The 27,731-nt window shown below is 40.0% G+C and overlaps 1 protein-coding gene across 1 annotated transcript in view; it reads left to right on the top strand.

Moving 5' to 3' along the window:
- The window catches only part of SUGCT (succinyl-CoA:glutarate-CoA transferase), a 249,485-nt gene extending 222,170 nt beyond the window's left edge, over window positions 1–27,315 (top strand). Inside the window, exons 5-8 of the mRNA XM_066343682.1 lie at window positions 23,389–23,509; window positions 25,346–25,561; window positions 26,260–26,488; window positions 27,180–27,315. Coding sequence (XP_066199779.1) covers window positions 23,389–23,509; window positions 25,346–25,561; window positions 26,260–26,474 — 552 coding nt within the window. The 3' untranslated portion in view covers window positions 26,475–26,488; window positions 27,180–27,315. The remainder of the gene's footprint in view (window positions 1–23,388; window positions 23,510–25,345; window positions 25,562–26,259; window positions 26,489–27,179) is intronic.
- Window positions 27,316–27,731: the final 416 nt, after the last annotated feature.

Below are 27,731 nucleotides of genomic sequence, written 5' to 3'. Positions count from 1 at the left end.
TCCCCACTTTCCTTTTGGAAGACAAGCCAGCCCTTTCAGCACTCCTCATTCCCAGGTCCCCAGGCAGGTGGCTGTGAGCGATATTTTCTGCTCTTCTCCTTGGAATGAGAGCCCTTCTGGGTTTCAGCCTCAACCCCCCCTCGTGGAAGCAGGGGAGCTCCCACTGTGCTCTGACTCCTACAAGGCTCCATGTGTCTTCTAATTTGCTCCTTGATTTTTTTTTTTTTTAATGTTTGGAGAGGTTGTGGGGTTAGACACATTTAATTTTATTTATTTATTTATTTATTTATTTTTTACAGAGACAGAGAGTGAGTCAGAGAGAGGGATAGATAGGGACAGACAGACAAGAACGGAGAGAGATGAGAAACATCAGTCATTAGTTTTTCACTGCGTGTTGTAACACCTTAGTTGTTCATTGATTGCTTTCTCATATGTGCCTTGAGCATGGGCCTTCAGCATACCGAGTAACCCCTTGCTCAAGCCAGCGACCTTGGGTCCAAGCTGATGAGCTTTTTGCTGAAGCCAGATGAGCCCACGCTCAAGCTGGCGACCTCGGTGTCTCAATCCTGGGTCCTTCGCATCCCAGTCCAACGCTCTATCCACTGTGCCACTGCCTGGTCAGGCGTATTTTAGGTTGAAATTATATTGAAAAATGTAGATTTTAAAAAATTTGATCTCATCTGGCAACTTTTCTAAAAATTTACATTCTAATTAGTTCTCTGTATATATTTTGGACTTTTATCAAAATTATGTCAAATATGAAAAGTGACAGTATTATGTCTCCCTTTCTTATCCTAATACCTTTTTTCTTTTCTTTCTGCTGATACAACTTAAGACCTTTACTAAAATGTTGAGTAGAATTGGTAAGAGTTGGCATTCTTATTTAATTCCTAATCTCACAATGAACATTCTCCACATTTCACAATATTTAGGATAGTTGCTTTAAAGTTTTTTGTTCTTTTTCTTTGTTGTAAGCTTTTATCACACCTGATTACTAACTTTTATTAAATGTTTTATCTGATCATATTGATATGATCCTGTGCATTTTCTCCTTATTTTATTGATGGTGTTGAATCACATTGACTGATTTTTTATTTTTCTGAAGTTGGAAATGGGAAGGCAGACAGACTGACTCCCACATGTGCCCAGCCGGGATCCACCCAGCATGCCCATCTGGGCGTCGCTCCATTTGCAGCCAGAGCCATTCTAGCACCTGAGGCAGAGGCCATGGAGCCATCTTGAGGGCCTGGGCCAATTTTGCTCCAATGGAGCCTCGGCTGCAGGAGTGGAAGAAAGAGACAGAGAGGAAGGAGAGGGGGAGGGGTGGAGAAGCAGATGGGTGCCTCTCCTGTGTGCCCTGGCTGGGAATCGAACCTGGGACTCCTGCACACCAGGCCGATGCTCTACCACTGAGCCAACCGGCCAGGGCCTTGATTGATTTTTGAATGTAACTCACCTTGCATTCCTGGAGTAAACCTTCTTGGTAAGAATTCACACAAGCATATATACACACACACAACCCCACAACATTTGGCTTTCTAACATTTTGTTTAGAATTTTTGTTTCTATATCCATAAGTGAGATTGTCCTATTACTTTCTTTTCTTATGATTGTCCTTTTCAATTAGTGTACAGTAGGCAGAGGATAGAAATTCAGAAGTACTTCTATTCTTGTGATATATTTTAGATACTAATCCAATATAATATTTGATTTGTAGAAAAAGTATAAATATAATAGCATTCCCTGACCCCTCCCCAAGTTTTTTGTATTATTAACATCTTCTATTACCATAGTATGTTTGTTAAAAAGGCCGACGCTTTACCACTGAGCCAAATCCCTACTTTATATTAGTTTATGTTTTTAAATATAGGGTCAGTATTTACTATGAGTCTTTTCATATAACTATGAATTTGTTAATTTAAATAAGTATTTTGTTTGGCTAGATTTTTATTTATTTATTTATTTATTTATTTTTTACAGAGACAGAGAGAGAGTCAGAGAGAGGGATAGACAGGGACAGACAGACAGGAACGGAGAGAGATGAGAAGCATCAATCATTAGTTTTTTCATTGCGTGTTGCGACACCTTAGTTGTTCATTGATTGCTTTCTCATATGTGCCTTGACCGCGGGCCTTCAGCAGACTGAGTAACCCCTTGCTGGAGCCAGCGACCTTGGGTCCAAGCTGGTGAGCTTTGCTCAAACCAGATGAGCCCGCACTCAAGCTGGTGTCCTCGGGGTCTCGAACCTGGGTCCTCTGCATCCCAGTCCGACGCTCCATCCACTGCGCCACCACCTGGTCAGGCTGGCTAGATTTTTAAACAGTTGTTCAGGCCTGACTTGTGGTGGCGCAGTGGATAAAGCGTCAACCTGGAACACTGAGTTCACCGGTTCAAATGAAACCCTCAGCTTGCCTGGTCAAGGCACAAATGGGAGTTGATGCTTCCTGCTCCTTCCACCCTTCTCTCTCTCTTTCTCTCCCCCACCCTCTAAAATAAATAAATAAAACCTTTAAAAAAAATAACAACTTGATTGGGTATAAAACTTTTGGATAATAATCCTTAATTCAAATTTTGCTCCCCTTAAGTTTAGTGATTGGTATACCTCAGTGTTGGTCAATCTCTATAATTTTTTTATTCTTGAAATAAAATTCACATGCCATACAGTTCAGTCTCTTAAGTGTATAATTCAGTGGGTTTTCATATATTCAGAGAAGGTAAAACCTAGGCAGGCCCCAAATGTTTGTTAATCTTTTCAAAGAACCAACTTTTGGCTTCTTTGACTTCTCTCTTTTTTTCTTCTCGATTTCATTCATTTTCATTCTAATAATTTTCTACTTGCTTTAGGTTATGTTTGCTCTTCAGTTTCTGGTTTTGTGAGGTAAAACATGAGGTTATAGATTTGAAATCTTTTTTTGTTGTTGTCCCTGGGCTTTAACATAATAGATATTATTTTTTATGAGTTGTGTTCATTTTATTAACTGCCTTTTAATCTCCCTCTGTTATCTTAGCTTATCTTGGATCTATTCCATTAGATACATAACTCTTTTTTAAAAAAATTTCTCCATGAAAGGTTCTGCAGATCTGTACTATATGGTGATTTTATAATACTACTTTACTCCTTCAAAGCATTTTTTAAAAGCCTTTTTAAATAGCAATAGCATTTATTTATTTATTTGTTTGTTTTTTGTTAAGCCAGAGAGATAGAGAGAGGGACAGATATAGACAGACAGACAGGAAGGGAGAAGATAAGAAGCATCATTTCTTTGTTGTGCCACCTTAGTTGTTCATTGATTGCTCTCTCATATGTGCCTTGTGCAGGGGGCTACAACCAAGTCGGTGACCCTTTTCTCAAACCAGCGACCTTGGGCTCAAGCCAGTGACCTGGGACTTCCAAACTAATGACCTTTTGGCTCAAGCCAGCAACCATGGGATCATGTCTATGAACCCATGCTCAAGCTGGTGAGCCCGAACTCAAGCGGGATGAGCCTGCGCCCAAGCCGGTGACCTCAGGGTTTTGTACCTGGGTCCTCAGTGTCCCAGGCTGATGCTCTATCCACTATGTCACCGCCTGGCCAGGCTCTTTAAATTTTCTTTAAAGTAAGAATATAAATATTGACTAAAATGGGAAAGCCTTAGAAGATAAATTCTCTTCTTTCTTTTTTTCCTTTCTTTTACTTTAATGCTATACAATTCCCTTTTTTGTTCTTAGATTACTGTTTTTGTCTCTGAACAGTGTTGTTGAAACCATCTATGTGCCCACAAGTAATGGAGAGGAATTCTCTATGATATTCTTATTACCTGTTTTCAAGATACTGCTTGAATATTCTTTCCTGGACATGAACTTGAAGACTAATTTTATATGGCTTGTATTCTTTTTCCCTTAAAATTAGGAAAGGCAGGAAGATAGTAGGTGATTCTAGTACTCTGAACAGATACATTAGGTGACAGTTTTAGCTGCCATTGTTTCTGAAACTCATAAACTGATGGACACTTTACCAATTGTGGAGGTAAGTAAAATATCTAGTTCTTTAATGGCCTTGGAATTTTGTTACTGTACTAGTTTAGGGTCAGCTGGTGGTAGCTTTCATAGCATTGTTGTGTGAGCAATGATATGACTGAGGTTTTGGGTTTTTTTTCTAGCAAGTCTTAGTAATGAAACTAATATATTTATATTTAAGGGATTATTTCCCAGACCTTTTTCTGACTTCTTCCTGGCCAGAAGGGGAATGTATATCATTCTGACTAGGGCAGAAGGCGCTATTTTTCCACAGGGAACATGTCTTCAATTAGAATATTTATCTTTCTCCTGGGCCACTTAGTACATCAGTTCCTTTACTGAGATACAAGAAATTTAATTGACTTGCCTTTTAACCTTCTGTATGATCTGTGTAGGAAGAGTTTTGTGATGGCCCCTTAAATTTGGTCCCAGTTGTTTCTCCTAACAGTATTTCTGGAATTGTGTGGTATGAGTTGAGTCTCTTCCCTAGATTCTGAATATTCTTTTCTACTTTTTTTGCTTTTTGTTTGTGTCTTCCAGTTACTGAAGAAGAGGTTCGTTAAACCTATCTTTATGCCATCATATTTTCTAAAATTCATCTATTTTATCTGTTTCTCTATCTTTTATATTGGGTTTCTTTCTTTTCTGTAGGCTTCGTCTCAACTAGAATATGCTTATGTCTTTCCTCATCATGGGCTGTGGATGACTTAGCTGTCAGGACAGCTTCTGTTGGTGCTTCTACTACTTTTTGCTATCTTTTTATTACAAAATATTTTGTCAAAAAAGATAATTCTTTATTTCCATTGAGTATAAAGGTAAAAAGATAACTAAATATAAAGAATTCAGATAATATAGAAAGTATAAAGAAATCACCCATACTTCTTACCATCCTGAACCAGTCATGATTAACATTTTCTTAATTAAGCTTGTGGGTTTGTATTTAGTGATTCATGCACCTACTGCTTATGTTGGATCTATTTTTATTATGTCCATGTTCTAATGTAGCTAAATACCCTATGAAGAGACCTCAATAAGAGTAGAATATGAGAGCTTTATTAATGTTCAATTAAAATTTACCAGTGTTCCTTACATTTTTATAAAGTGGGCTGATTTCATATCAGTCTTTACAATCATGCTTATATATGGAGACAACAGTCAAAAGAATAAAATCATATTATGTGTATTGTTTTGAACCTCAACACTTAATATATCATAGATGTCTTTCTATGTCAAATACAGGTTTATGTAGTCTTTTTAATAGCTTTATGGATTTCATTGTATAAATATAGTATTTAATCAGTTATCTATTCCTAATATTTGAATTGTTTGGAAATTTTTTATCATAATCTGCACTCAGATGAATAGTCATGTTACATCTTTATGAATATTCTTGTTTCCTTGAGATACATTTCTAAACATGGAATTTCTGAGTTACTAAGTATACACATTAAAAATGTTTAACACACACTGCTAAGTTGTACTGAAATGCTGAATCAAAATTTTTTTTTCCCCAGTTATATATAATAATACCTTGAGCAATACCTGGCAATAGCATTCTTGTTAGCATTTGACAGTCAGATGGGGCAGAAATATGTATGATATATATTCTGATTTGCATTTTAAAAATCATACCCAGTGGATTTTAAATTTTTCTTTTGTGTGTTTATTGATCATTTTTGTTTCTTTTTTGAACTCCTATCTTGTCTTTAACCAGATTTCCTTAGATGTGTTAATGCCTTTTTTTGTCCTGAACATGTGTGCCCAACACATTTTTGCCCCTTTATACATTTGAGGGTTTAAGAGTCAGTATTAAGAAATAGCTACAGCTGCCTACTTATCTCTCCCTCCTTCCTATAATGACACCTACTGTTTCTTTGACTTTTTCTGTGTGTCTCTCTGCTCTATGTATGCAGTCCCTCCCCTGTCTCTGCAGCCCATGCTTTTCTCTCACTGCCTTATCTTTTCCCTGAGTCTGCCTCTGTATGCTCACTGTGCACTGCACTCTCCCCCTTGCCGCCCCCCTGTGTCTACTGTCTCCACTGTGTCTTTTGTTTTTCTGGTTGCTCCTCCTTTCCTCCCTTTATCATGCTTTTGCTGTGTTTGCTCCTGTGCTCTCCCTTCCTTTGTTTTCTCTTGTATTCTTCCTCCCTCCCTCCCTCATCTCTTTTTCTGTTTCTGGGTTGAAGAAGGGGGAGAGTTTGCTACTGTCAGTACAAAATAAAAGGTTTTGGAGTTTTTGTTTATGGAAAAAAGCTGGAGATGAATTCTTTGGTTTTTTTTACCTCATTACTTTCAATTATCCATGTTATTAGCAGACAGGCAAATGAACAACACAAACCTACTACCAAACAAGGAGACCTCCATGAGAGAATAAAAAATAAAATGAGAGTTTTAGTAATGTCAAGTCAAATGTTTTCCAGTGTTCTTTTACTTTTTATAAAACAGGCTGATTTCATATCAGTGTTTACCATTATGAACATATGTGGAGAGAAGCAACAGTCAAAAGCAGTATTTTGGAACCTAAAGGTTACATTTCATGTATGTTAAGAGATAAAAAGCAAGATTTAAAGCTATATTTCTATTATTCTAAATATAATAAATATATATATATATACATGACAAAATAATAACATCTTAAAATTATGGTATTCTAATTTTTTATTTATTCTGTGTGTTTTATTATTTTATCAAAAGCATGTATTTTCTAATAACCATAAATTTATTTTTGTTTAACATTAATTAAAAAGTAAGGTAATCCAGATTGATCAAACACAAAATATTAATTATGAGCTAGAAAGGAGAATTCTCAAGTTTTTCTTTTCTTTTTCTTTTTCTTTTTATTTTTTTGTATTTTTCTGAAGTTGGTAATGGGGAGGCAGTCAGACAGACTCCTGCATGTGCCCGACCGGGATCCACCCAGCATGCCCACCAGGGGGCAATGCTCTGCCTATCTGGGGCATCGCTCTGTTGCGACCAGAGCCATTCTAGTGCCTGAGGCCAGAGGCCATGGAGCTATCCTCAGCACCCGGGCCAGCTTTGCTCCAATGGAGCCTCGGCTGTGGGAGGGGAAGAGAGAGGCAGAGAGGAAGGAGAGGGGGAGGGGTGGAGAAGTAAATGGGCTCTTCTCCTGTGTGCCCTGGCCGGGAATTGAACCCAGGACTCCTGCACGCCAGGCCGACGCTCTACCACTGAGCCAACCGGCCAGGGCCTAATTCTCAAGTTTTTCATTGCATTCTAGTTTCTGCCGAAAATACCTATTTGAATTCACAATAAATCCTTCTAGTCACAGAATGAAATAATAGAATTAGAAAAGTACTATATACAGTTTGTATAACAAGATAAAGTAAAATATTCTTTTTTTAACTCGAGGTTCCAAGGATTGAGTTAAATGTGTTTCTAGTGTCTTTTAAAACTTTTATCCCCATGCCCCAGACTCATTCCTATCCTCCCATTGGCAACTAGTCTTGTTTTGTAAATATCTTGGCTTTCAAGGGTTCTTAAGAAATGTGTGTTTTACAATTTTATGTTTAAGACGCTCAACAAAATGGGTATAGAAGGAAAATATCTCAACATGATAAAGGCCGTATATGATAAACTATCAGCCAACATCATATTAAATGACATAAAACTGAGGACTTTCCACCTTAAATCAGGAACAAGACAGGGTTGTCCACTCTCTCCACTCTTATTTAATGTGGTGCTAGAAGTTCTGGCCAGAGCAATCAGACAAGACAAAGAAATAAAAGGCATTCATATCAGAAAAGAAGAAGTAAAGGTATCACTTTTTGCTGATGATATGATCCTATACATCGAAAACCCGAAGGACTCCACAAAAAGATTACTAAAACAATAAACCAATACAGTAAGGTTGCAGGATACAAAATTAACATACAAAAGTCCATAGCCTTTCTATATGCCAACAATGAAATATTAGAAAATGAACTCAAACAAATAATCCCCTTCACGATTGCAACAAAAAAAATAAAATACCTAGGAATAAACATAACAAAGAATGTAAAGGACCTATATAACAAAAACTACAAAGCATTGTTAAGAGAAATAGAAAAAGACACAATGAGATGGAAAAATATTCCTTGTTCTTGGATAGGAAGAATAAATATAATTAAAATGGCCATATTACCCAAAGCAATATATAAATTTAATGCAATTCCCATCAAAATTCCTATGACATTTTTTAAAGAAATAGAACAAAAAATCATCAGATTTATATGGAACTATACAAAAACCCCAAATAGCCAAAGCAATCCTAAGGAAAAAGAATGAAGCTGGGGGCATTACAATACCTGACTTTAAACTATATTATAGGGCCACAATAATCAAAACAGCATGGTATTGGCAGAAAAATAGACACTCAGACCAATGGAACAGAACAGAAAGCCCAGAAATAAAACCACATATATATGGTCAGATAATCTTTGATAAAGGGGCCAACAACACACAATGGAGAAAAGAAAGCCTCTTCAACAAATGGTGTTGGGAAAACTGGAAAGCCACATGCAAAAGAATGAAACTCAACTACAGCCTGTCCCCGTGTACTAAAATTAATTCAAAATGGATCAAAGACCTAAATATAAGACCTGAAACAATAAAGTACATAGAAGAAGACATAGGTACTAAACTCATGGACCTGGGTTTTAAAGAACATTTTATGAACTTGACTCCAATGGCAAGAGAAGTGAAGGCAAAGATAAATGAATGGGACTACATCAGAATAAAGAGTTTTTGCTCAGCAAGAGAAACTAATATAAAAATAAACAGACAGCCAACTAAATGGGAAATGATATTTTCAAACAACAGCTCAGATAAGGGCCTAATATCCAAAATTTACAAAGAACTCATAAAACTCAACAACAAACAAACAAACAATCCAATAAAAAAATGGGAAGAGGACATGAACAGACACTTCTCCCAGGAAGAAATACAAATGGCCAACAGATATATAAAAAGATGCTCAGCTTCATTAGTTATTAGAGAAATGCAAATCAAAACTACAATGAGATACCACCTCACCCCTGTTAGATTAGCTATTATCAACAAGACGGGTAATAGCAAATGTTGGAGAGGCTGCGGAGAAAAGGGAACTCTCATCCACTGTTGGTGGGACTGTAAAGTAGTACAACCATTATGGAGGAAAGTATGGTGGTTCCTCAAAAAACTGCAAATAGAACTAGCTTATGACCCAGCAATCCCTCTACTGGGTATATACCCCAAAACCTCAGAAACATTGATACGTAAAGACACATGTAGCCCCATGTTCATTGTAGCACTGTTCACAGTGGCCAAGACATGGAAACAACCAAAAAGCCCTTCAATAGAAGACTGGATAAAGAAGATGTGGCACATATACACTATGGAATACTATTCAGCCATAAGAAATGATGACATCAGATCATTTACAGCAAAATGGTGGGATCTTGATAACATTATACGGAGTGAAATCAGTAAATCAGAAAAAAACAAGAACTACATGATTCCATACATTGGTGGAACATAAAAACGAGACTAAGAGACATGGACAAGAGTGTGGTGGTTACCAGGGGTGGGGGGAGGGAGGACGCAGGAGGGAGGGAGGGAGAGATTGAGGGGGAGGGGGAGGGGGAGGGGCACAGAGAAAACTAGATAGAGGGTGACGGAGGACAATCTGACTCTGGGCGAGGGGTATGCAACATAATTTAATGACAAGATAACCTAGACATGTTTTCTTTGAATATATGTACCCTGAATTATTAATGTCATCCCATTTACATTAATAAAAATTTATAAAAAAAAAAAAAAAAGAAAAAAATATTTAGTAAACCATGTTGCAAATAGAGGTGCTGTCATCCAGGCTTTGTTCCATTTATAGAGCACAGACAGAGTAGATTTAGCATGATTTCTAAAGGCCTTAGGGCAGGGGTCCCCAAACTTTTTACACAGGGGGCCAGTTCACTGTCCCTCAGACCGTTGGAGAGCTGGACTAAAAAAAAACTATGAACAAATCCCTATGCACACTGCACACATCTTATTTTAAAGTAAAAAAAAAAAAAGGGAACAAACACAATATTTAAAATAAAGAACAAGTAAATTTAAATCAACAAACTGACCAGTATTTCAATGGGAATTATGCTCCTCTCACTGACCACCAATGAAAGAGTTGCCCCTTCCAGAAGTGCGGCGGGGGCAGGATAAATGGCCTCAGGGGGCCTGCGGGCCGTAGTTTGGGGACCCCTGCCTTAGGGTTTTTGGTGGTAAATAAGCATTATCTTCAACTTAGCAGCTGCATTAGCCCCTAACCTGCCCTTTGAAGCCAGTGTTGGTCAAATAAGTTTGTAATATGATATATATGTATGCTCACTTATACTTTGTATTGGGTGTGGGGTACAGGCTGTAAGCAGGCCAGGTCATTATAACCTAAGGCTTAGTTTTAAGACTAAGCTTTTCCCCACACCCTTGACTGATTGCATGATGTGGGGTGGTGCACTCTCATGAGGAATCTCATTATGCCTCAGATAAGTGACTTTGTATCAGAGACTTCCTTATTTGTATATTGGATTAAAGGTTTTGATTTCTACACTATGAAATGGGAGCAGACCAGGAGCTTGCTCTCTCTCAGTTCCTGAGATTAGCATTAGAGGAGAGAGCAGAGAAAGGCCAAGTGGAGGAGAGGAGAGGCAGCCAAGATGGCAGAATGCTGAAGGAGAAGCCAGTTGGTGCAGTTTGTGCAGAGAGAAGGAGATGGGGAACAGAGGTGAATAAGGCTCACTAGCCTAGTGAGCTAGAAACCTTTGATTCTAGGAAACTCAGATAAGACAGGAGCTTTGTGAGCACTGAATGAATGGGTTTTGGAGCCCAGTGTGTGTTTTTGTCCGCCGGGTGCCATTGTTTTAGTACAATCTGTTTGAATCAAATGCAAACCTGCAGGGGCCAGGTGGCTGTGATGGTGGCCATGGCTACTGGCCCTACAGCCAGCAATCGACTTCTCTGTAGGTGTGGAAGTCTTAGGTTGTATCTTTTTTTTTTTTTTTTTTAACAGAGACAGAGAGTCAGAGAGAGGGATAGATAGGGACAGATAGACAGGAACGGAGAGAGATGAGAAGCATCAGTTTTTTGTTGTGGCACTTTAGTTGTTCATTGATTGCTTTCTCATATGTGCCTTGACTGTGGGGCTACAGCAGACTGAGTAACCCCTTGTTCAAGCCAGTGACCTTGGGTCCAAGCAGTGAGCTTTGCTCAAACCAGATGAGCCAGCGCTCAAGGTGGCGACCTTGGGGTCTCAAACCTTGGTCCTCCGCTTCCCAGTCCAACGCTCTATCCACTGCACCACTGCCTGGTCAGGCTTAGATTGTATCTTCCAGTATAATGTTCTTTTGTCAATATTGCAAATCTGTTGTTTAATATAGCCATCTTCATTAATTATCTCTGCTAGATGCCTCCACTTTTATATCAGCACTTGCTGTTTCACTTTGCAGTTTTATGTCATGGAGACGGCTTTTATCCTTAATTCTCATGAACCAAACTCTGCTGGCTTTAAGCTTTTTTTCTGCAACTTTCTCACCTCTCTTAGCCTTTATAGAATTGAAGAGAGTTAGAGCATTGCTCTGGATTATGTTTTGGCTTAAGGGAATGCTGTGGCTGGTGTGGTCTCACCAGAAAAATTTTCTCCATTTCAGCAGTAAGGCTATTTTGTTTTCTTAGCATTCCTGTGTTCACTGGAGTAGCACTTTTAATTTCCTTTGAGAGCTTTTTTTTTTTTACATTCACAATGTGACTGGTGCAATGTAGGCAATCACCCATCTAACCTTGAACCCTCTATGACAGGAGTCCCCAAACTTTTTACACAGGGGCCCAGTTCACTCAGACCATTGGAGGGCCAGACTATAAAAAAAAACTATGAACAAATCCTTATGCACACTGCACATATCTTATTTTAAAGTAAAATACAAAACGGGAACAAATACAATATTTAATAAAAGAACAAGTAAATTTAAATCAACAAACTGACCAGTATTTCAATGGGAACTATGGGAACTATGGGCCTGCTTTTGGCTAATGAGATGGTCAATGTCTGGTTCCATATTTGTCACTGCTAGCATAACAAGTGATATGATGGGCTTCCGGAGCCCTGACGCATGCGTTCCGCATCACCAGAAGTAGTACAGGATGTGAGCAATGCTGCACTTTGCGTCTTTCACTGACCACCAATGAAAGAGGTGCCCCTTCCAGAAGTGCAGCGGGGAGGGGGGTGGATAAATGGCCTCAGGGGGCCGCATGCGGCCCACGAGGCTGTAGTTTGGGGTCCCCTGCTCTATGACTTGGATTGGGGAACTTTAGTTAAAAGCCTGAGTGAATGTCTCTTGGATGCAAACACCAAGAGATTGTGAGTGAGTTACCTTTGTGTAGACACAAAGGATGGCATGAGAATGGGCTTTAGAAAATTAGCCTAGAGGTTCTAGATTGCCCCTTCCTTTGTGCTTGTTAATTAGCAAAAGAGAAAGAATGTAAAGACCCAAATTATCACTTTCTTCATGTCAGCAAATGGCCATTAGTCATTCTTTCCCCTTACCACCTGGTCTCCCTCCCTGTAATCCTGTTACCTCTGTTCTGCTTCTGATCAATAAAAGCTGAGGGGAAGGAGATTCAGGAGGTCTTCTTTGCCTCCCTTGGCAGGTCTCCCCCTCTTCCTCTTGACATAAGTTTGTATCTTGAGTAGGTTTCTTCCAAACGACACTGGTATTCCCAGCGGGCTGGAGTGCTACAGTGCGAGAGACATAGCTTTCAGCCTATCTCAGCTTTCAGCATGCCTTCCTCACCGAGCTTAATAATTTCTAGCTTTTGATTTAAAGTGAGAGACCTGCAGCTCTTTCACTTAAACTCTAGAGGCCATTGTAGGGTTGCTAATTAACCTGATTTCAGTATTGTTGTGTATCAGGTACTAAGGAGGCCCAAGGAGAGGGAGAGAGATGGGTGAACCACTGGTCATTGGAGCAATCAGAATATACACATTTATTAAGTGTGCTGTCTTATATGGGTGATGTTCATTGTGTCCAAAAACAATTACAAAAGAAACATCAGATTACTGATCACAGATCACCATAACAAAATTTAGTAACTATGAAAAAGTTTGAAATATTGCAAGAATAACCAAAATATGACAAAGATGAACTGAGGAAATGCTATTGGAAAAATGGCACTGATAGGCTTGCTTGATGCAGGATTGCCACAGACCTGCAGTTTGCAATAAACAGTGTTTGCAGATTTTAATCAAGCAAAGGACAATAAAATGAGATTTGCCTGTAGTCTTGTTATATACTCAAATTTTTATTTCTTTGTTCCACACTGAAAAAGATCTTCTCAAACTCAAGGTCATTTTAAAAATATTCTTTGGGTTTTCTTTTAGTATTTTCTTTAGGGTAGAGAGCAACACACTTAAACTATTGCTCCACATGGACTTTATTTTTGTGTGTGAGGTATGATTTTATTTTATGTTCAGCTAATTGTCAATAGAAGTTTTTAAGTAAAATGATATTCCTAAACTTACTAGGAAAGTCTAATATTCTTTTAAGCTGGACTGTAATCAGTTGGACTTTATTATTAGCCATGGTTCTTTTGAAATTTCTACTCAAAACAGCTGAAATAGTATGCTAACTTATCAAAATAAAGAGTTCTAAAGACAAAACTAATTGACCAAAATGTGAAGCCATTCTATTTATTAAACTTGAAGCTAGATCAGAACATCCAACTGAAAATATCTAACACACATAGATATATCAGAGTGAAATAAAGATTTTAGAATCATGTAGAGGTGGTCATAATCTTCATAAATATTAAAGCCAAGAGGAAAGATTGGAGAGAATGCAGAGGAAGAAAAAGGGAGCAGGAGGTACTTCCAGACCATAATTTTCCAATCTGATAGAAAATCCCCTGAGACCCATGTCATCCAGCTCTGCCACCCCCTACAAGCTTTTCATGGTCACTTATTAACTTGGTTTTGCCCATATCTATTAATTAATGACTTGCTTCATTATTTTCCCTACCCCAAACCCTGCCATTATCTAGGAAACTTTTTTATCCTGTTTGCTTTTCTTGAACGCAGTTTACATTTTAACCATCCAGTCTTATGATCATATGTTAAATTTTGGCATCATGCAGAATCATCCCATTTGTATAACAGAATAAATTTTCTAAGAATCTATTTTGCAGACACAGTTTTAATTTTCTGGGGAAGATTTTTCATAATTGCTATCTATTATACATGCTGAAATAAACGACCAGTTCTGATTTTCTAATGCTGAATATTAGTTAACTGAGTTCCTTCTTTTTTAAGCTTTAATTTTGTCTCTAGGAATTAAAACTGTGTGAAAGTGCTGTTTTGAATGATACTTTGTGATTGTGTCTCCCTTTATGGGTTAGTAAATTTTATTATTGAAACCACAGTTGCCAATTTGATCTGCACATAACTAAAAACTTTTCACAAGAAAAAAATATCTTTTGATACTATCTACTATATTTCTAATTTTGACTCAGTCTTTGTGAATCTCTGGTCCTAACCTTGAGCAGTTATAAATGAATGGACATAAACCCATTCCTCTGGGGGGAAAACAAAACATCTCCCTGCGGTCCCCTGACTGCCAGGAGGTCAGCAATAGTCCTTTCTCCACGAAGAATAGCCACATTGTCATGTAAGAAAACATGGCCTTTTCCTCTATATTAGATATGCTTTTCTATTTCCACCTAAAAGAGTAAAATTTTAATTGAAAAGCTTTTTTTTCCTGGATCTATCTGATGGTGTTTGATCAACAAATGTGGGAACGAGTCTCACATTTTAGTTAAAATAAAAAGTACTACAAAAAGCCTGAAACATCTCTGAGATGATGGCAGTTAACTTGCTTTTCCCAGTGTGGAATAAGGCATCAGCAGGTGAGTTTGCTCTCATAATAATAGAAATTAAAACAGAATCAGCCAGCCAGCATGTATCATCTTCCAAGACTCAACAATAAAGCTTAAACCATGGTAGCTGATAATGTTAGTTAACTTGTAGTCACTTAAAAATCTTTTTTTTTTTTTCTAAAGAGACAGAGAGAGAGTCAGAGAGAGGGATAGACAGGGACAGACAGACAGGAATGGAGAGATGAGAAGCATCAATCATTAGTGTTTTTTTTTTGTTTTTTTTTTTTTTTTTCATTTTTCTGAAGCTGGAAACAGGGAGAGACAGTCAGACAGACTCCCGCATGCGCCCGACCGGGATCCACCCGGCACGCCCACCATGGGGCGACGCTCTGCCCACCAGGGGGCGATGCTCTGCCCATCCTGGGCGTCGCCATGTTGCCACCAGAGCCACTCTAGCGCCTGGGGCAGAGGCCACAGAGCCATCCCCAGCGCCCGGGCCATCTTTGCTCCAATGGAGCCTTGGCTGCAGGAGGGGACGAGAGAGACAGAGAGGAAAGCGCGGCGGAGGGGTGGAGAAGCAAATGGGCGCTTCTCCTGTGTGCCCTGGCCGGGAATCGAACCCGGGTCCTCCGCACGCTAGGCCGACGCTCTACCGCTGAATCATTAGTTTTTCATTGCACATTGCAACACCTTAATTGTTCATTGATTGCTTTCTTATATGTGCCTTGACCACAGGCCTTCAGCAGACCGAGTAACCCCTTGCTCGAGCCAGCGACCTTGGGCTCAAGCTGGTGAGCTTTGCTCAAACCAGATGAGCTTGAACTCAAGCTGGCGAGCTCAGGGTCTCGAACCTGGGTCTTCCGCATCCTAGTCCGACGCTCTATCCACTGCACCACCACCTGATCAGGCACTTAAAAATCTTTATGTGTAAGCCTCATTGCAGAGAACTAAGTGGACTGACCCACACCTGGTTAATACCAGGCCCTGAGGAATGATGCTATCGTTAGAGGAAATACTTGAGCCTGTCCCATGGACCAAGGAAAGTGACCTGTTGTGGTTTACAGACACCATCTGTAAATGAATTCAGCAAAAATGATCTATCCCATGGTGGGTTCTCAGCACAAATTGTCAAACAATGCAGACCTGTGCATTGTGTTTGTTATGACTCTGGAAGTCAACATGGCATGATTGTGTGATTCTCATTGTTTGCATGTGGCTCTAACCATAGTGTGTGTGTAGTGTTTCATCATAACATACAACATCCAGCACCACATTTTTGTTAGGACTGTCTGTTCTTTATTATGTTAAAATGACACTTGGTCACCTTCTATTGTTCTTGTATTCAGTAACAGAAAAGATGCAGAGCTATAGAACATGAGGAGGTTTTCTGTCCAAATAAGGCTTCATAATCTACATGTATTTCAGTTGGCATACATGAATAAATTCATTTTTACAGCTTTCTTGAGATTTTTCACATATTATAAAATTCACATGTAAAGTTGAATAAGTTTTACCTGACCAGGCAGTGGCGCAGTGGATAGAGCGTCGGACTGGGATGCAGAGGACCCAGGTTCGAAACTCCAAGGTCGCCAGCTGGAGCGCGAACTCATCAGGTTTGAGCACAGTTCACCAGCTTGAGCACAGTGTTGCTGGCTTGAGCCTAAGGCCACTGACTTGGGCAAGGAGTCACTTGCTCTGCTGTAGCCCTCCCCACCCCAGTCAAGGCACATATGAGAAAGCAATCGATGAACAGCTAAGGTGCTGCAACGAAGGATTGATGATGTTTCTCATCTCTCTCCCTTCCTGTCTGTCCCTATCTGTCTCTCTCTGTCTTTGTCAAAAAGAAAAATGTTGAGTGAGTTTTAGTGTGTGCATGGTGTTGTGCACCATCACCCCAATCTAATTTTAAAACATTTTCAACACTCCCCAAAACACTGTACACATTAGCAATCATTCCTTATTTCCCCCAAACTCCCACCCTTGCCCTAGCCCCGGCTGCAGTCACTAATAATGTACTTCCTCCATAGATTTTCTTATTCTGGACATTTCATTTAAGTGGAATCATACAATATGGTTCTTTTGTGACAGGCTTCTTTTGCTTAATGTTTTCAAGGTTCATCTATACTGTAGCTTGTAATCATTCCTTTTTATTACCAAATAATCCTATTCCATTGTATGAATATACCATGTTTTATTTATCCAGACATCAGTTAATGGACATTTGGATTTCTTCCACTTTTTGGCTACTATTAACATAGCTGCTGTGAACATTCATGTACATGTGTTTATGTGGATGTTTTTTGTGCTTGTGCCTAGGAGTGGATATATGCTGGGTCATATGTAACTATATTTTAACCATTGAGGGTCTACTGGACTATTATCTGAAGTATTCTCACCATTTTGCATTCTCACAGCATTGTATGAGGGTTCCAATTTCTCCACATCCTTGAAAACATTTGTTTTTTAATGTCATTTTTATTTTCACCAGTCTAGAGGGCTAACTAAATGTATTCTGTTGAAAGAAAATTTAATTTTTAGACTATTTTCTGTTTTTAAATATTAACCCTTTTTAGGGCAGGAATTACTTAATCAGGGAGACAACCTAGAAATGGAAGCATACCCATAAGGCTTCTCATTGAATCAAATGTAAATGTGTTCTTTCACACCAGTAATGCATACCACTGAGTGTGTATTCTGGAAGTGCAGGGGGTTCACAGGCTCAGGCTTGGAGGACACTATCATTCGCACTCTGCTACATATACCACAAGGTGCTCCAGCCTCTGCTTCAACAGCTCTTCTGTTCACTGTTCATGGGCAACTCATTCCATTTGTCTAAGACTCCATTTATCAAAGGGTATAACTTACAAAGATCCAAAACCTGCTCACATGGATTTTCTGGCTCTGTTCTCAGTTTTGTACTCTTCAGGCACAGAAAATGGGTCTATCTACCTCTTGGCTCCCATTTCCTCCCCTTAAGGGTTGTTTTCTTATTAGTCTTTGCTTTTTGAACCATTCCTCTAAGGTCATGTTTCTTACTCCTTTTTCCTAAGTTGGCAGCTTTCCTGGGTCTATTCAGTTTGTCAGTATCCTACTTTTAAACACCTAAGCATGCTGTACTTCAGGTGGTGAAAGCATGTTGACAGAGCAGACTTAATTAACCGTGTTCCTTTCTGTGGCTAGAACACTTCTCTAGCCTAACATCGATTTTCCACTTGTTGAACTCACCAGAGCTGGTAGATCTTGATTGCCGGACTCTTCTAAGCTTTTTTTTTTTTTTAATTTTAATTTAATTTAATTTTTTTTACAGAGACAGAGAGAGAGTCAGAGTGAGAGATAGACAGGGACAGACAGACAGGAACTGAGAGATGAGAAGCATCAATCATTAGTTTTTCGTTGTGGATTGTGACACCTTAGTTGTTCATTGATTGCTTTCTCATATGTGCCTTGACCATGGGCCTTCAGTGGACCAAGTAACCCCTTGCTTGAGCCAGCGACCTTGGGTCCAAGCTGGTGAATTTTTGCTCAAGCCAGATGAGCCCATGCTCAAGCTGGCGACCTTGGGGTCTCGAACCTGGGTCTTCCGCATCCCAGTCTGATGTTCTATCCACTGCACCACTGCCTGGTCAGGCCTAAGTTTTTGTTTGTTTGTTTGTTTAGTCTCACTTCTTAAACTGGTAGGACAATCACATGGTACAAAATTAAAAATGTAAAAAAATTGGATAGAGTGTCCTTCCCCACTTGTTTCCCAGACACCCTGCTCTTTCTAGAGTCACTCAATGTTACTTGTTCTTGCATATCATTAGAGATTATAAAACAGCTTTGGTGATGTATAATTTACATAAAAGTTCATCTGTTTCAAGTGTACAATTCAATTATTTTTAGTAAATTTACATAGTTGTGCAGTCATTGCCACAGTTCAGTTTTTGAACATTTCTGTCACCTGAAAAGGTCCCTTTTGCCTGTTGGCAATCAATCCTCATTATAGCCACAATTTCTAACCTGCCTCTGCCTTTTCTGATCATTCCATATAAATATAATCATTTAATATGTAGTGCTTTTCATCTGGCTTCTTCTACTTAACATGTTTTCAGTGTTTATCTATGTGGTAGTATGTATCAGTAGTTCCTTTTTATTGGTGATTAGTATTCCATTATATGACTATGCCTCATTTATCCAAATACTGGTTGTTAGACATTTGGATTGTTTAATTTGTTTGGGTTTTTTTTTTTGATAATATAAATAATATGCTGTGAATATTTGTGAAAACATTTGTGTGGACATATGTTTTCATTTATCTGAATGGAATTGCTGGGTAATATGTTAAGTTTATCTTTAGTTTTTAATAAAATTCCAAAGTGGCTCTACCATTTTTACATTTTCATTCATGATATTTGAAGATTTCTGTTTCTGTTTTGTCCACACTTAGTAGTGTCCATCTTTTTTGTTATAGCTACCCTAGTAAGTATGAAGTGATACCTCATTGTGATTTTAATTTGCATTTTCCTAATGACTGATAATGTTGAACATGTTTTTATATGCTAATTAGCCCTCATATCTCTGGTGAAATGTCTATTCAATCTTTTACCCACTTTTAAATTACATATGTGGAATATCTACTTATTTTAAAATATATATTTTTTTATATTAGAGAGAGAGGAAGAAAGAGAGAGGCAGAGACAGATCTAGTAACATAGATTTGCTCCTGTATGTGCCCTGACTGGGGATCAAACCAGCAACCTCTGTGCTTTGGGACCATGCTCCAACCAGCCAAACTATCTGGCCAGGGCTCACTATTTATTTTGATCTTTAATTTCTCTCATCAATGATTTGTAGTTTTCAGAATGCAAAGCTTGCACTTCTGTTTATTCCTAAATATTTTCTTCTTGATGATATTATGAATGGAATTGTTTCTTGGAAGTTTATTACAGATTTATTATTAGATATGGAAACAGTTGATTTTTAAAATCTTATTGATCTTATATTCTGCAATCTGGCTTAACTTCTTTTAGTTCTAGTACACTTTTATGTATTCTTTCATATTTTCTACAAAGAGAATCATCTCATTAGCAAATAAAAATAGTTTTACCTCTCCTTTCCAATTGGGTTCTTTTCTTCCACAGGTATTTTATACTAATACAAAAAATATATTTAATACTCATTTCACAAAAATGGCAGCATACTTTGCTTTTTGTACTTACAATATATCGTGTGTGTGTGTGTGTGTGTGTGTGTGTGTGTGTGAGTGACAGAGAGACAGATAGGGACAGGCAGGAAAGGAGATGAGAGGTATCAATTCTTTATTGCAGCACCTTAGTTGTTCATTGATTGCTTTCTCATATGTGCCTTGACAAGGGCAGGGGTTGGGGCTACAGCAGAGCGAGTGACCCCTTGCTCGAGCCAGCGACCTTGAGCTCAAGCTGGTGAGCTTTGCTCAAACCAGATGAGCCCGTGCTCAAGCTGGCGACCTTGGGGTTTCAAACATGGGTCTTCTGTGTCCCAGTCCAATGCTCCATCCACTACTTGGTCAGGCTGTACTTAAAATATATCTTGAAAATCAGTTTATTTTAGTACAAGTGCTTTTTCCTCCTTTATTTCTTTTTTTGTATTGTGTTTTTGTTGTTGTTGTTGTTTGCTTGTTTCTTTTATAGCCTTAGAGAAGGTGTAGTGTATTTCTGGTCATTCACATCTTTCTCATCACCCTTTCTGTACTCATACTTGTTTTAAGATAATAATTTCACAGATTTATATTATTTTTTTACTGGTTATTATCAAACTGACTTGTTTTCCTAACAATTCCATAATTTCAGAAATGTAGGTGTTCACTTTCTCAACTGGGAAAGTGGCACAGAGAGGTGGTGGCTTTTTCAAGTAGACACGGCTCGTGAAGGGAGGATCTGTGGCTGGCTTAGGTCTCCAGACCCAGAGCTTTGTCTACTGCATCCAAGTTTTTTCCATTCCTCCTGCCTACTTTACAATTATCCCTTACTTGATTTGGCCCATCATTCCTGTTGTTATTTGGGATTGTGATGGCCATTTAGGCCCTCCAAGATGTACATTTTAGGGGAAATCTGCTTTCCATATCTCTGAGACATTGATACATACAGTGTTAAGAAGGAATAGGCAGAATACACCAAGTGACTGGCACACAGTAAGTGCTTAGGAAATAGTTGTTGAATGCAAGATATATCACTCAGCAAAGGCCTCTCACCTGTGCTGATAATATTTGTGTAAGAGTGTTTCAAGCAGTTATGGTTCTATATATTATCATTTAAGCATATAACTCATGCAGGCAAGATGTCATGAGAAGTTTTGTTGTTGTCTTCAAGGTCTCTACTGCACATTCTTTTGGTCTGCCAAATAGTGACTGTGTCTCATAAGAAAAATAAGGCTAAGCAGGCAAGGCTTGTTCTGCCTGCCTTACTGCTCCTTGTCTGAAATTTGCTCATGTTTTCTTTGACCTGCAGATGCTTCAGATTATCAGGTTGGTGATTCATTTTTAAATCTCTCAGTTCATTAGTGTCAAACCCACCAGTTTGCAACGCTTACCTTTTTGAAAATTAAAACATTTCCTGCCTGACCTTGGTGGCACAGTGGATAAAACATTGACCTGGAAATGCTGAGGTTGCCTGTTCAAAACCCTGGGCTTGCCTGGTCAAGGCACATATGGGAGTTGATGCTTCCTGCTCCTCCCTCCCCCTTCTCTCTCTCTCTCTCTCTCTCTCTCTCTCTCACTCCTCTCTAAAAGTTAAAAAAATAAAAGACATAAATTAAAAAACAAAACAAAACATCTCCTGTTCAAGACATCTAACATAGCTCCTCTCCTCCAGGATTCTGTTGCTAAGTTTCCTGAAGTCCCTGAAATATAATTTATCTAGTTCAGGGGAGCAGATATCTTCAGTTTCCTTTCTGAGTTGGGCTTCTGTTTACCTCTGCCAAACTTGCTTAAGGAGATAAGCACCTGGAATTTATTCAAAATACAGAGACTCATATCTCCATGAGATTCCAAGCCAGTGTTCTGGGTAAGGGCCTTTCCTCCAGGGCATTGTTATGATAAAGTTTAAGAAATACTATCTTATACTATGTATATTTGTTCAACTATAGTTTGATAATTTATCATCCACTAATATTCCACCATCAACTTAAACCTATGAACTTTCCTTTCATTTCTATCCTATCTCTGATGTAACGGAAAAGGCTTTTCAGGCTCTTTAATGCTTTTTCCAGTACTCATTCAGGACTTCTCAGGGGGCCTTTCAGCTCATTGGCCTTTATCTTTGTGTGAGTATCTGAGTCTGATTTGATAGAAAGCACTGTACAGCTTATCACACTGTTTAATTATCCCCAGCCCTCTATCTCTCATCAAAATTTATGCAGGTATCTAGTCAGAATTTCATTCTGAAGACCAACTAAGCTAATTTTTGGCTAGCACCCTCTTTAAGGTTTTTCCTTTATTCTTTTTTTTAATGTTTATTTTATTGATTGTACAGAGAAAGTAAGGGAGAGAGAGACAGAGACAGGAACATAGAACTGTTGCTGTACATGCCCTGACTGAGGATAAAACTGACAACCTCTGTGCTTCAAGATGATGCTCTAACCAACCGATCTATCTGGCCCAGGCCAGTGTTTTCAAGTCTTAGGAATATACCTAGTTTGATTTTGTTTGTTTGTTTGTTTATTTGATTTATCTTACCTTCAGGAAACAGTTAAGGCCCTTATTCAACTACAACAGCATTCTCCTCCCTATCATAAATTATGTGGTAGCATGTTCAGCATGTTCACATTGTCACTTCATCTCCACAATTTGGAAACTTCATCTCCACAATTTGGATTGGATAAGAAAGGACTCTTCTTGCCCCTGGACGGTTGGCTGAGCGGTAGAGCATTGGCTAGGCATGTGGACGTCCAGGGTTTAATTCCCAGTCAGGGTACACAGGAGAAGCACCCATATGTTGCTCCCTCTCTCACTTCTCTCTCTCTCTCTTTCTCTCTCTCCCCTCTTTAATTTTTTTTTAGACTTTATTTATTCATTTTTAGAGAGAGAAGAGGGAAGAGCAGGAAGCATCAACTCCCATATGTGCCTTGACCAGGGAAGCCCAGGACTTCGAACTGGCAACCTCAGTGTTCCAGGTTAATGCTTTATCCACTGCACCACCACAGGTCAGGCTCTCTCTCCCCTCTTGCAGCCCTGGCTCTATTGGAGTGAATGGGCCTTGGGCGCTGAGGATGGCTCCATGGTCTCCGCCTCAGGTGCTAAAAGTATGGCTCACGTTGCAAAGAAGCAAGGGCCCCAGATGGGCAGAGTATCGTCTTCTAGTGGGCTTGCTGGGTGGATCCCGGTCAGGGCACATGCAAGAGTCTGTCTCTGCCTCGCCTCTTCTCACTATTTTATTTAAAATTTGAAAAAAGAAAGGGTTCTTCTTGGTGGTGATATACATTTTCTTATCCTGTGGGTAATTGTGCTGTTGTTTGCAGGTAATGGTAACAGGGTCTCTTATTTTTTCTAGGTGGAAAACCACATGATTTCTTCTGACTCTATTTCATCTTCTACCAGTACTTTCTGGAGCTCAAGCTCTACCCTTTGCGACAAGCAAAATGCACATATGTTAAACAAGGGCGTGCAAGCAGGTAAATTTATTGAATTTAAACATTCTTCTCACCATAATACAAGTATTTGTTAAACATAAGGTACTCAACCTCATTCTAAATGAAGATTAACACTACTCAAATGCCATCATTTACCTATCAGATTAGCAAAAATCTAAGGTTGCTGACAAGTGTATGGGCGAGTATAAGGACATAGGTGCTCTCGTGCATTCTAGTGGGAGTATAAGTCGAAAGTATAATCCCTATGACAGGCAGTTTGGCAGTTTCTGTCAAAATTACTTTCATTCAGTACTTTTACATTTGGACTTTAGCCTGTATATGCACTCTGCATATGTGCAAAATGACAAGTGTGTAGAAATAACCACAAAGTTAATGGAAGTATTATCATAGTAGAACATTAAATTCAATTTAGGTATCCACGGTTAACCAAGTGGTTAAAGAAATTGTTGTACATCTAATTAATGAAATTCTACTTAGAATGGCAAATTTCTCTTTCTACAAATATGGCAAGATTTCAAAGATATTTAACTAAAAAGAAAAAGCAAGATACAGAGCAGTGAATAGCATGCTGCTACATGTATTTAAAAAAATAAAGGAAGGCCCTGGCCAGTTGGCTCAGTGGTAGAGCGTTGGCCTGGTGTGCAGGAGTCCCGGGTTCGATTTCCGGCCAGGGCACACAGGAGAAGCACCCATCTGCTTCTCCACCCCTCCCCCATTCCTTCCTCTCTGTCTCTCTCTTCCCAGCCCACAGCCAAGGCTCCATTGGAGCAAAGCTTGCCCGGGCGCTGAGGAAGGCTCTGTGGCCTCTGCCTCAGGTGCTAGAATGGCTCTGATTGCAGCAGAGAGATGCCCCAGATGGGCAGAGCATCACCCCCTGGTGGGCATGCCGGGTGGATCCCGGTTTGGCGCATGCGGGAGTCTGTCTGACTGCATCCCCGTTTCCAACTTCAGAAAAATACAAAAAAAAAAAAAAAGGAAGAAGGAGATTGCATGCATATGCACAAAAAGGTTTTCTGGAATCAGTGGGGTTCTGAACTGAGCAAATGGAGAACAGGAATAGGAAGGAGGCTTTCATATTATGCCTTTCTCTGTCTTTTGATTAAAAAAAATTTTTTTTTTTGACAGAGACAGAGAGAGGGACAGACAGAAAGGGAGAGAGATGTGAAGCATCAGTTCATTATGACACCTTAGTTCATTGATTGCTTTCTCATATGTGCCTTGATCATGGGGCTACAGCAGAGCGAGTGACCTCTTGCTCAAGCCAGCGACTTTGAGCTCAATACAGTGACCATGGGGTCATGTCTATGATCCCATGCTCAAGTAGCGACCTCCAGCTCAAGCCAGATGAGCCTGTGTCAAGCTGGTGACCTCGAGGTTTCGAACCTGGTTTTTCTGCATCCTAGTCTGATGCTCTATCCACTGCTCCACTGCCTGGTCAGGCTCTGACTTTTGATTTTATAAACAAAAACTCCCACCTTGATTTCCCCCCCCCCCTCAAATCTTGTCTTGACATCTGTCAATCTTGTCCTTACTTGTGTGACTGCCAGTAGGACTACAGTCATTTACTCTGTCTCACTTGGGATTAGAGCTGAAATTCTCCTTCTATGGAATCTATATTAGTAGTTCTTTTCTTCTAACATTTAAACTGGCTTAGATATAGAACCTCTTTCCCCTCCTCCTCCTTCTCTTCCTATCACCTCCCCCCTTACTTTCCTTCCCTCATATATCCCCCACCCACCCACAAAGGCAGTAGCCTGCATTTTTGAAGCCTTAAAATGTTTCATTTACTGATTTGAATATACCTGCCAAATAAGTCTCAAGGCTGCTTCCAGAGCCATTGGTGATCTTTCCCTTCAGGTAACTTGGAGATTGTGAATGGTGTCAAAAAACACACTCGAGATGTTGGGGTGACTTTCCCAACTCCAATTTCTAGCAAGACTAGAGTGGAAGAAGACAGTGATGTGACTTCTTGGTCAGAAGAAAAAATAGCAGAAAAAATAGAAGAAAAAAAGCTCCTTACCAATTATCTTGGGGACAAAAAGTTAAGGAAGAACAAGCAGAGCTCCTGTGAAGGTTAGTTTCTAATTCCCAGTTCTGTAGCAGAAAAACTAGTGAATTTTAAGTTTCTTGAAATGCTCGGATTGTTTTTCTAAATGTCTCTATGTTGACCCCATTTCCACCCCAGCACCACCATGACAAGAAAACCAAATTTTAGAAGTATCCAGCACTACAATTGCAGAGTTATGCCTACAGTAAGCAGACTTCTGGGCATCAGCTGAGTCTGCTGAGAGCCTCTATTATACACATGTCTCTGATGAGAAAAAGGAAACATCTTTTTTTATCACTTAAAAAATATTTCCGCCCTGGCCGGTTGGCTCAGCGGTAGAGCATCGGCCTAGCGTGTGGAGGACCCGGGTTCGATTCCCGGCCAGGGCACACAGGAGAAGCGCCCATTTGCTTCTCCACCCCTCCGCCACGCTTTCCTCTCTGTCTCTCTCTTCCCCTCCCGCAGCCAAGGCTCCATTGGAGCAAAAATGGCCCGGGTGCCGGGGATGGCTCTGTGGCCTCTGCCTCAGGCGCTAGAGTGGCTCTGGTCGCAACATGGCGATCCCCAGGATGGGCAGAGCATCGCCCCCTGGTGGGCAGAGCGTCGCCCCTGGTGGGCGTGCCGGGTGGATCCCGGTCGGGCGCATGCGGGAGTCTGTCAGACTGTCTCTCCCTGTTTCCAGCTTCAGAAAAATTAAAAAAAAAAAAAAAAATATTTCCTACAGGAGTCTCATGGTTTGTTCCTGTGGAAAATGTGAAGTCTGGCCCTAAGAAGGAAAAGCTGCTCAAGCCTCATGGCCCTGGCATCTCCTGGTTTGCACCAGTCACCAACACCAAGCCCTGGAGGGAACCACTCCGGAACAGAACTGGCAGGGTCAGCACACAGACAGCCGTGGGATACCAGCAGGCCTGGGCCGAGGTCCACCGAAGCCATTTGTGAGAGCAACCTTGCAGGTGCATGGCACTGAGTTCATTTTAGCCCTACATTTAAGGGGGAAGGAAGGGTGCACAACAATGACGTTAAATCTGTGACTTGACTTTCAGAAGTTCAGTCATGTGACACTGGTTTCTCACACCTTTGTAGTTCATCTATTCTCACTCTCCTTGTTAATTAAAGGCTGCCTTACTCTGTTAACCATTTTAAACCACGCATCAGAAGATGTTGTGACAGTGGTCCTTGGGTGTGTAGACACCTGCCTGTCCTCTGGGGGCCTCACGTTTGCATCAGACTTACATTTGTTCCTCCATCACTTCTGTTCTGTTTAACACAGGTTTCAAAGGGGGCCAAGTCTCTTCTTTATGTTTTTGAGACCTAAAGGAAATGTTGTTTAATGATGTAATATTTGTTTGAAGGGAAATGTAAGACAGCACAATGGGCCAAGCTCTCCCATTTGGAGAGTTGTAGTTGTTACAGTCTTAGCTCTTGACCTAGTCCAAAGGCATGTCTTTGACCCTCTGATTTTCCTACTGGAGCTGTCCCACACAGAGAGTTGTTAGGCTATTCTTCAACTGGAGATATTTTCTAGAGAGTAGAACATACCTTTACACATGGGCTCCTTAAGTCTGTTGGTCAAGTACTGTTTTTCTAGGCCCTTGGACAGCAGACTGCATCATTAATGTGAGGATGGGCTTTTCTCTTCCTTAGGAATCACTTCAGCTTCACAGACCTGACTTTATCTCCCACTCTGGGGAGCGAATAAAGCGCTTGAAGTTAATAGTCCAGGAGAGGAAGCTGCAGAACATGTTACAGAGTGAACGGGAGGCACTGTTCAACACCGGGAGAGAGTGGCAGGGCCGTCAGGGCCCTGCACGCCCTGCTCCCTAAACGAGGTGCTCTGTTCACTTTCCTGTTCCTGGGGGGAGGGGTCAAGGTGTGCCTCTTGCTAGGGAGGACTGCTCAGTGCCAGGCCAGTTATGTGAATGGAAAGTGACTTTTTACTTGCTGAAACGTCTACTTCCTTAGGTAACAGAACCTGCCCAGTCGCTGCCAGTACTTGCATGGTCCAGATAAGCCCAGTTGTTCTTATCTTGTTGCTGCAACTTAGAAATGAGACTGCAGTGAGAAAGATGTTTTTATGAAAGAGCTCTTTGTCTGTGAGCAAGTTAGTCCCAAACATAATATAATGGGTTTTTTTCATTAAAGAAAGGGCTGATTCCAGGCTTATCTGCTTCACAGAGTGGTAATAATAATAGTAGT

This window comes from Saccopteryx leptura, chromosome 6 (genome assembly GCF_036850995.1).
Source record: "Saccopteryx leptura isolate mSacLep1 chromosome 6, mSacLep1_pri_phased_curated, whole genome shotgun sequence".
In the NCBI taxonomy this organism is placed as follows: Eukaryota; Metazoa; Chordata; class Mammalia; order Chiroptera; family Emballonuridae; genus Saccopteryx; species Saccopteryx leptura.
This window is presented reverse-complemented; position numbering and strand designations above follow the sequence as displayed.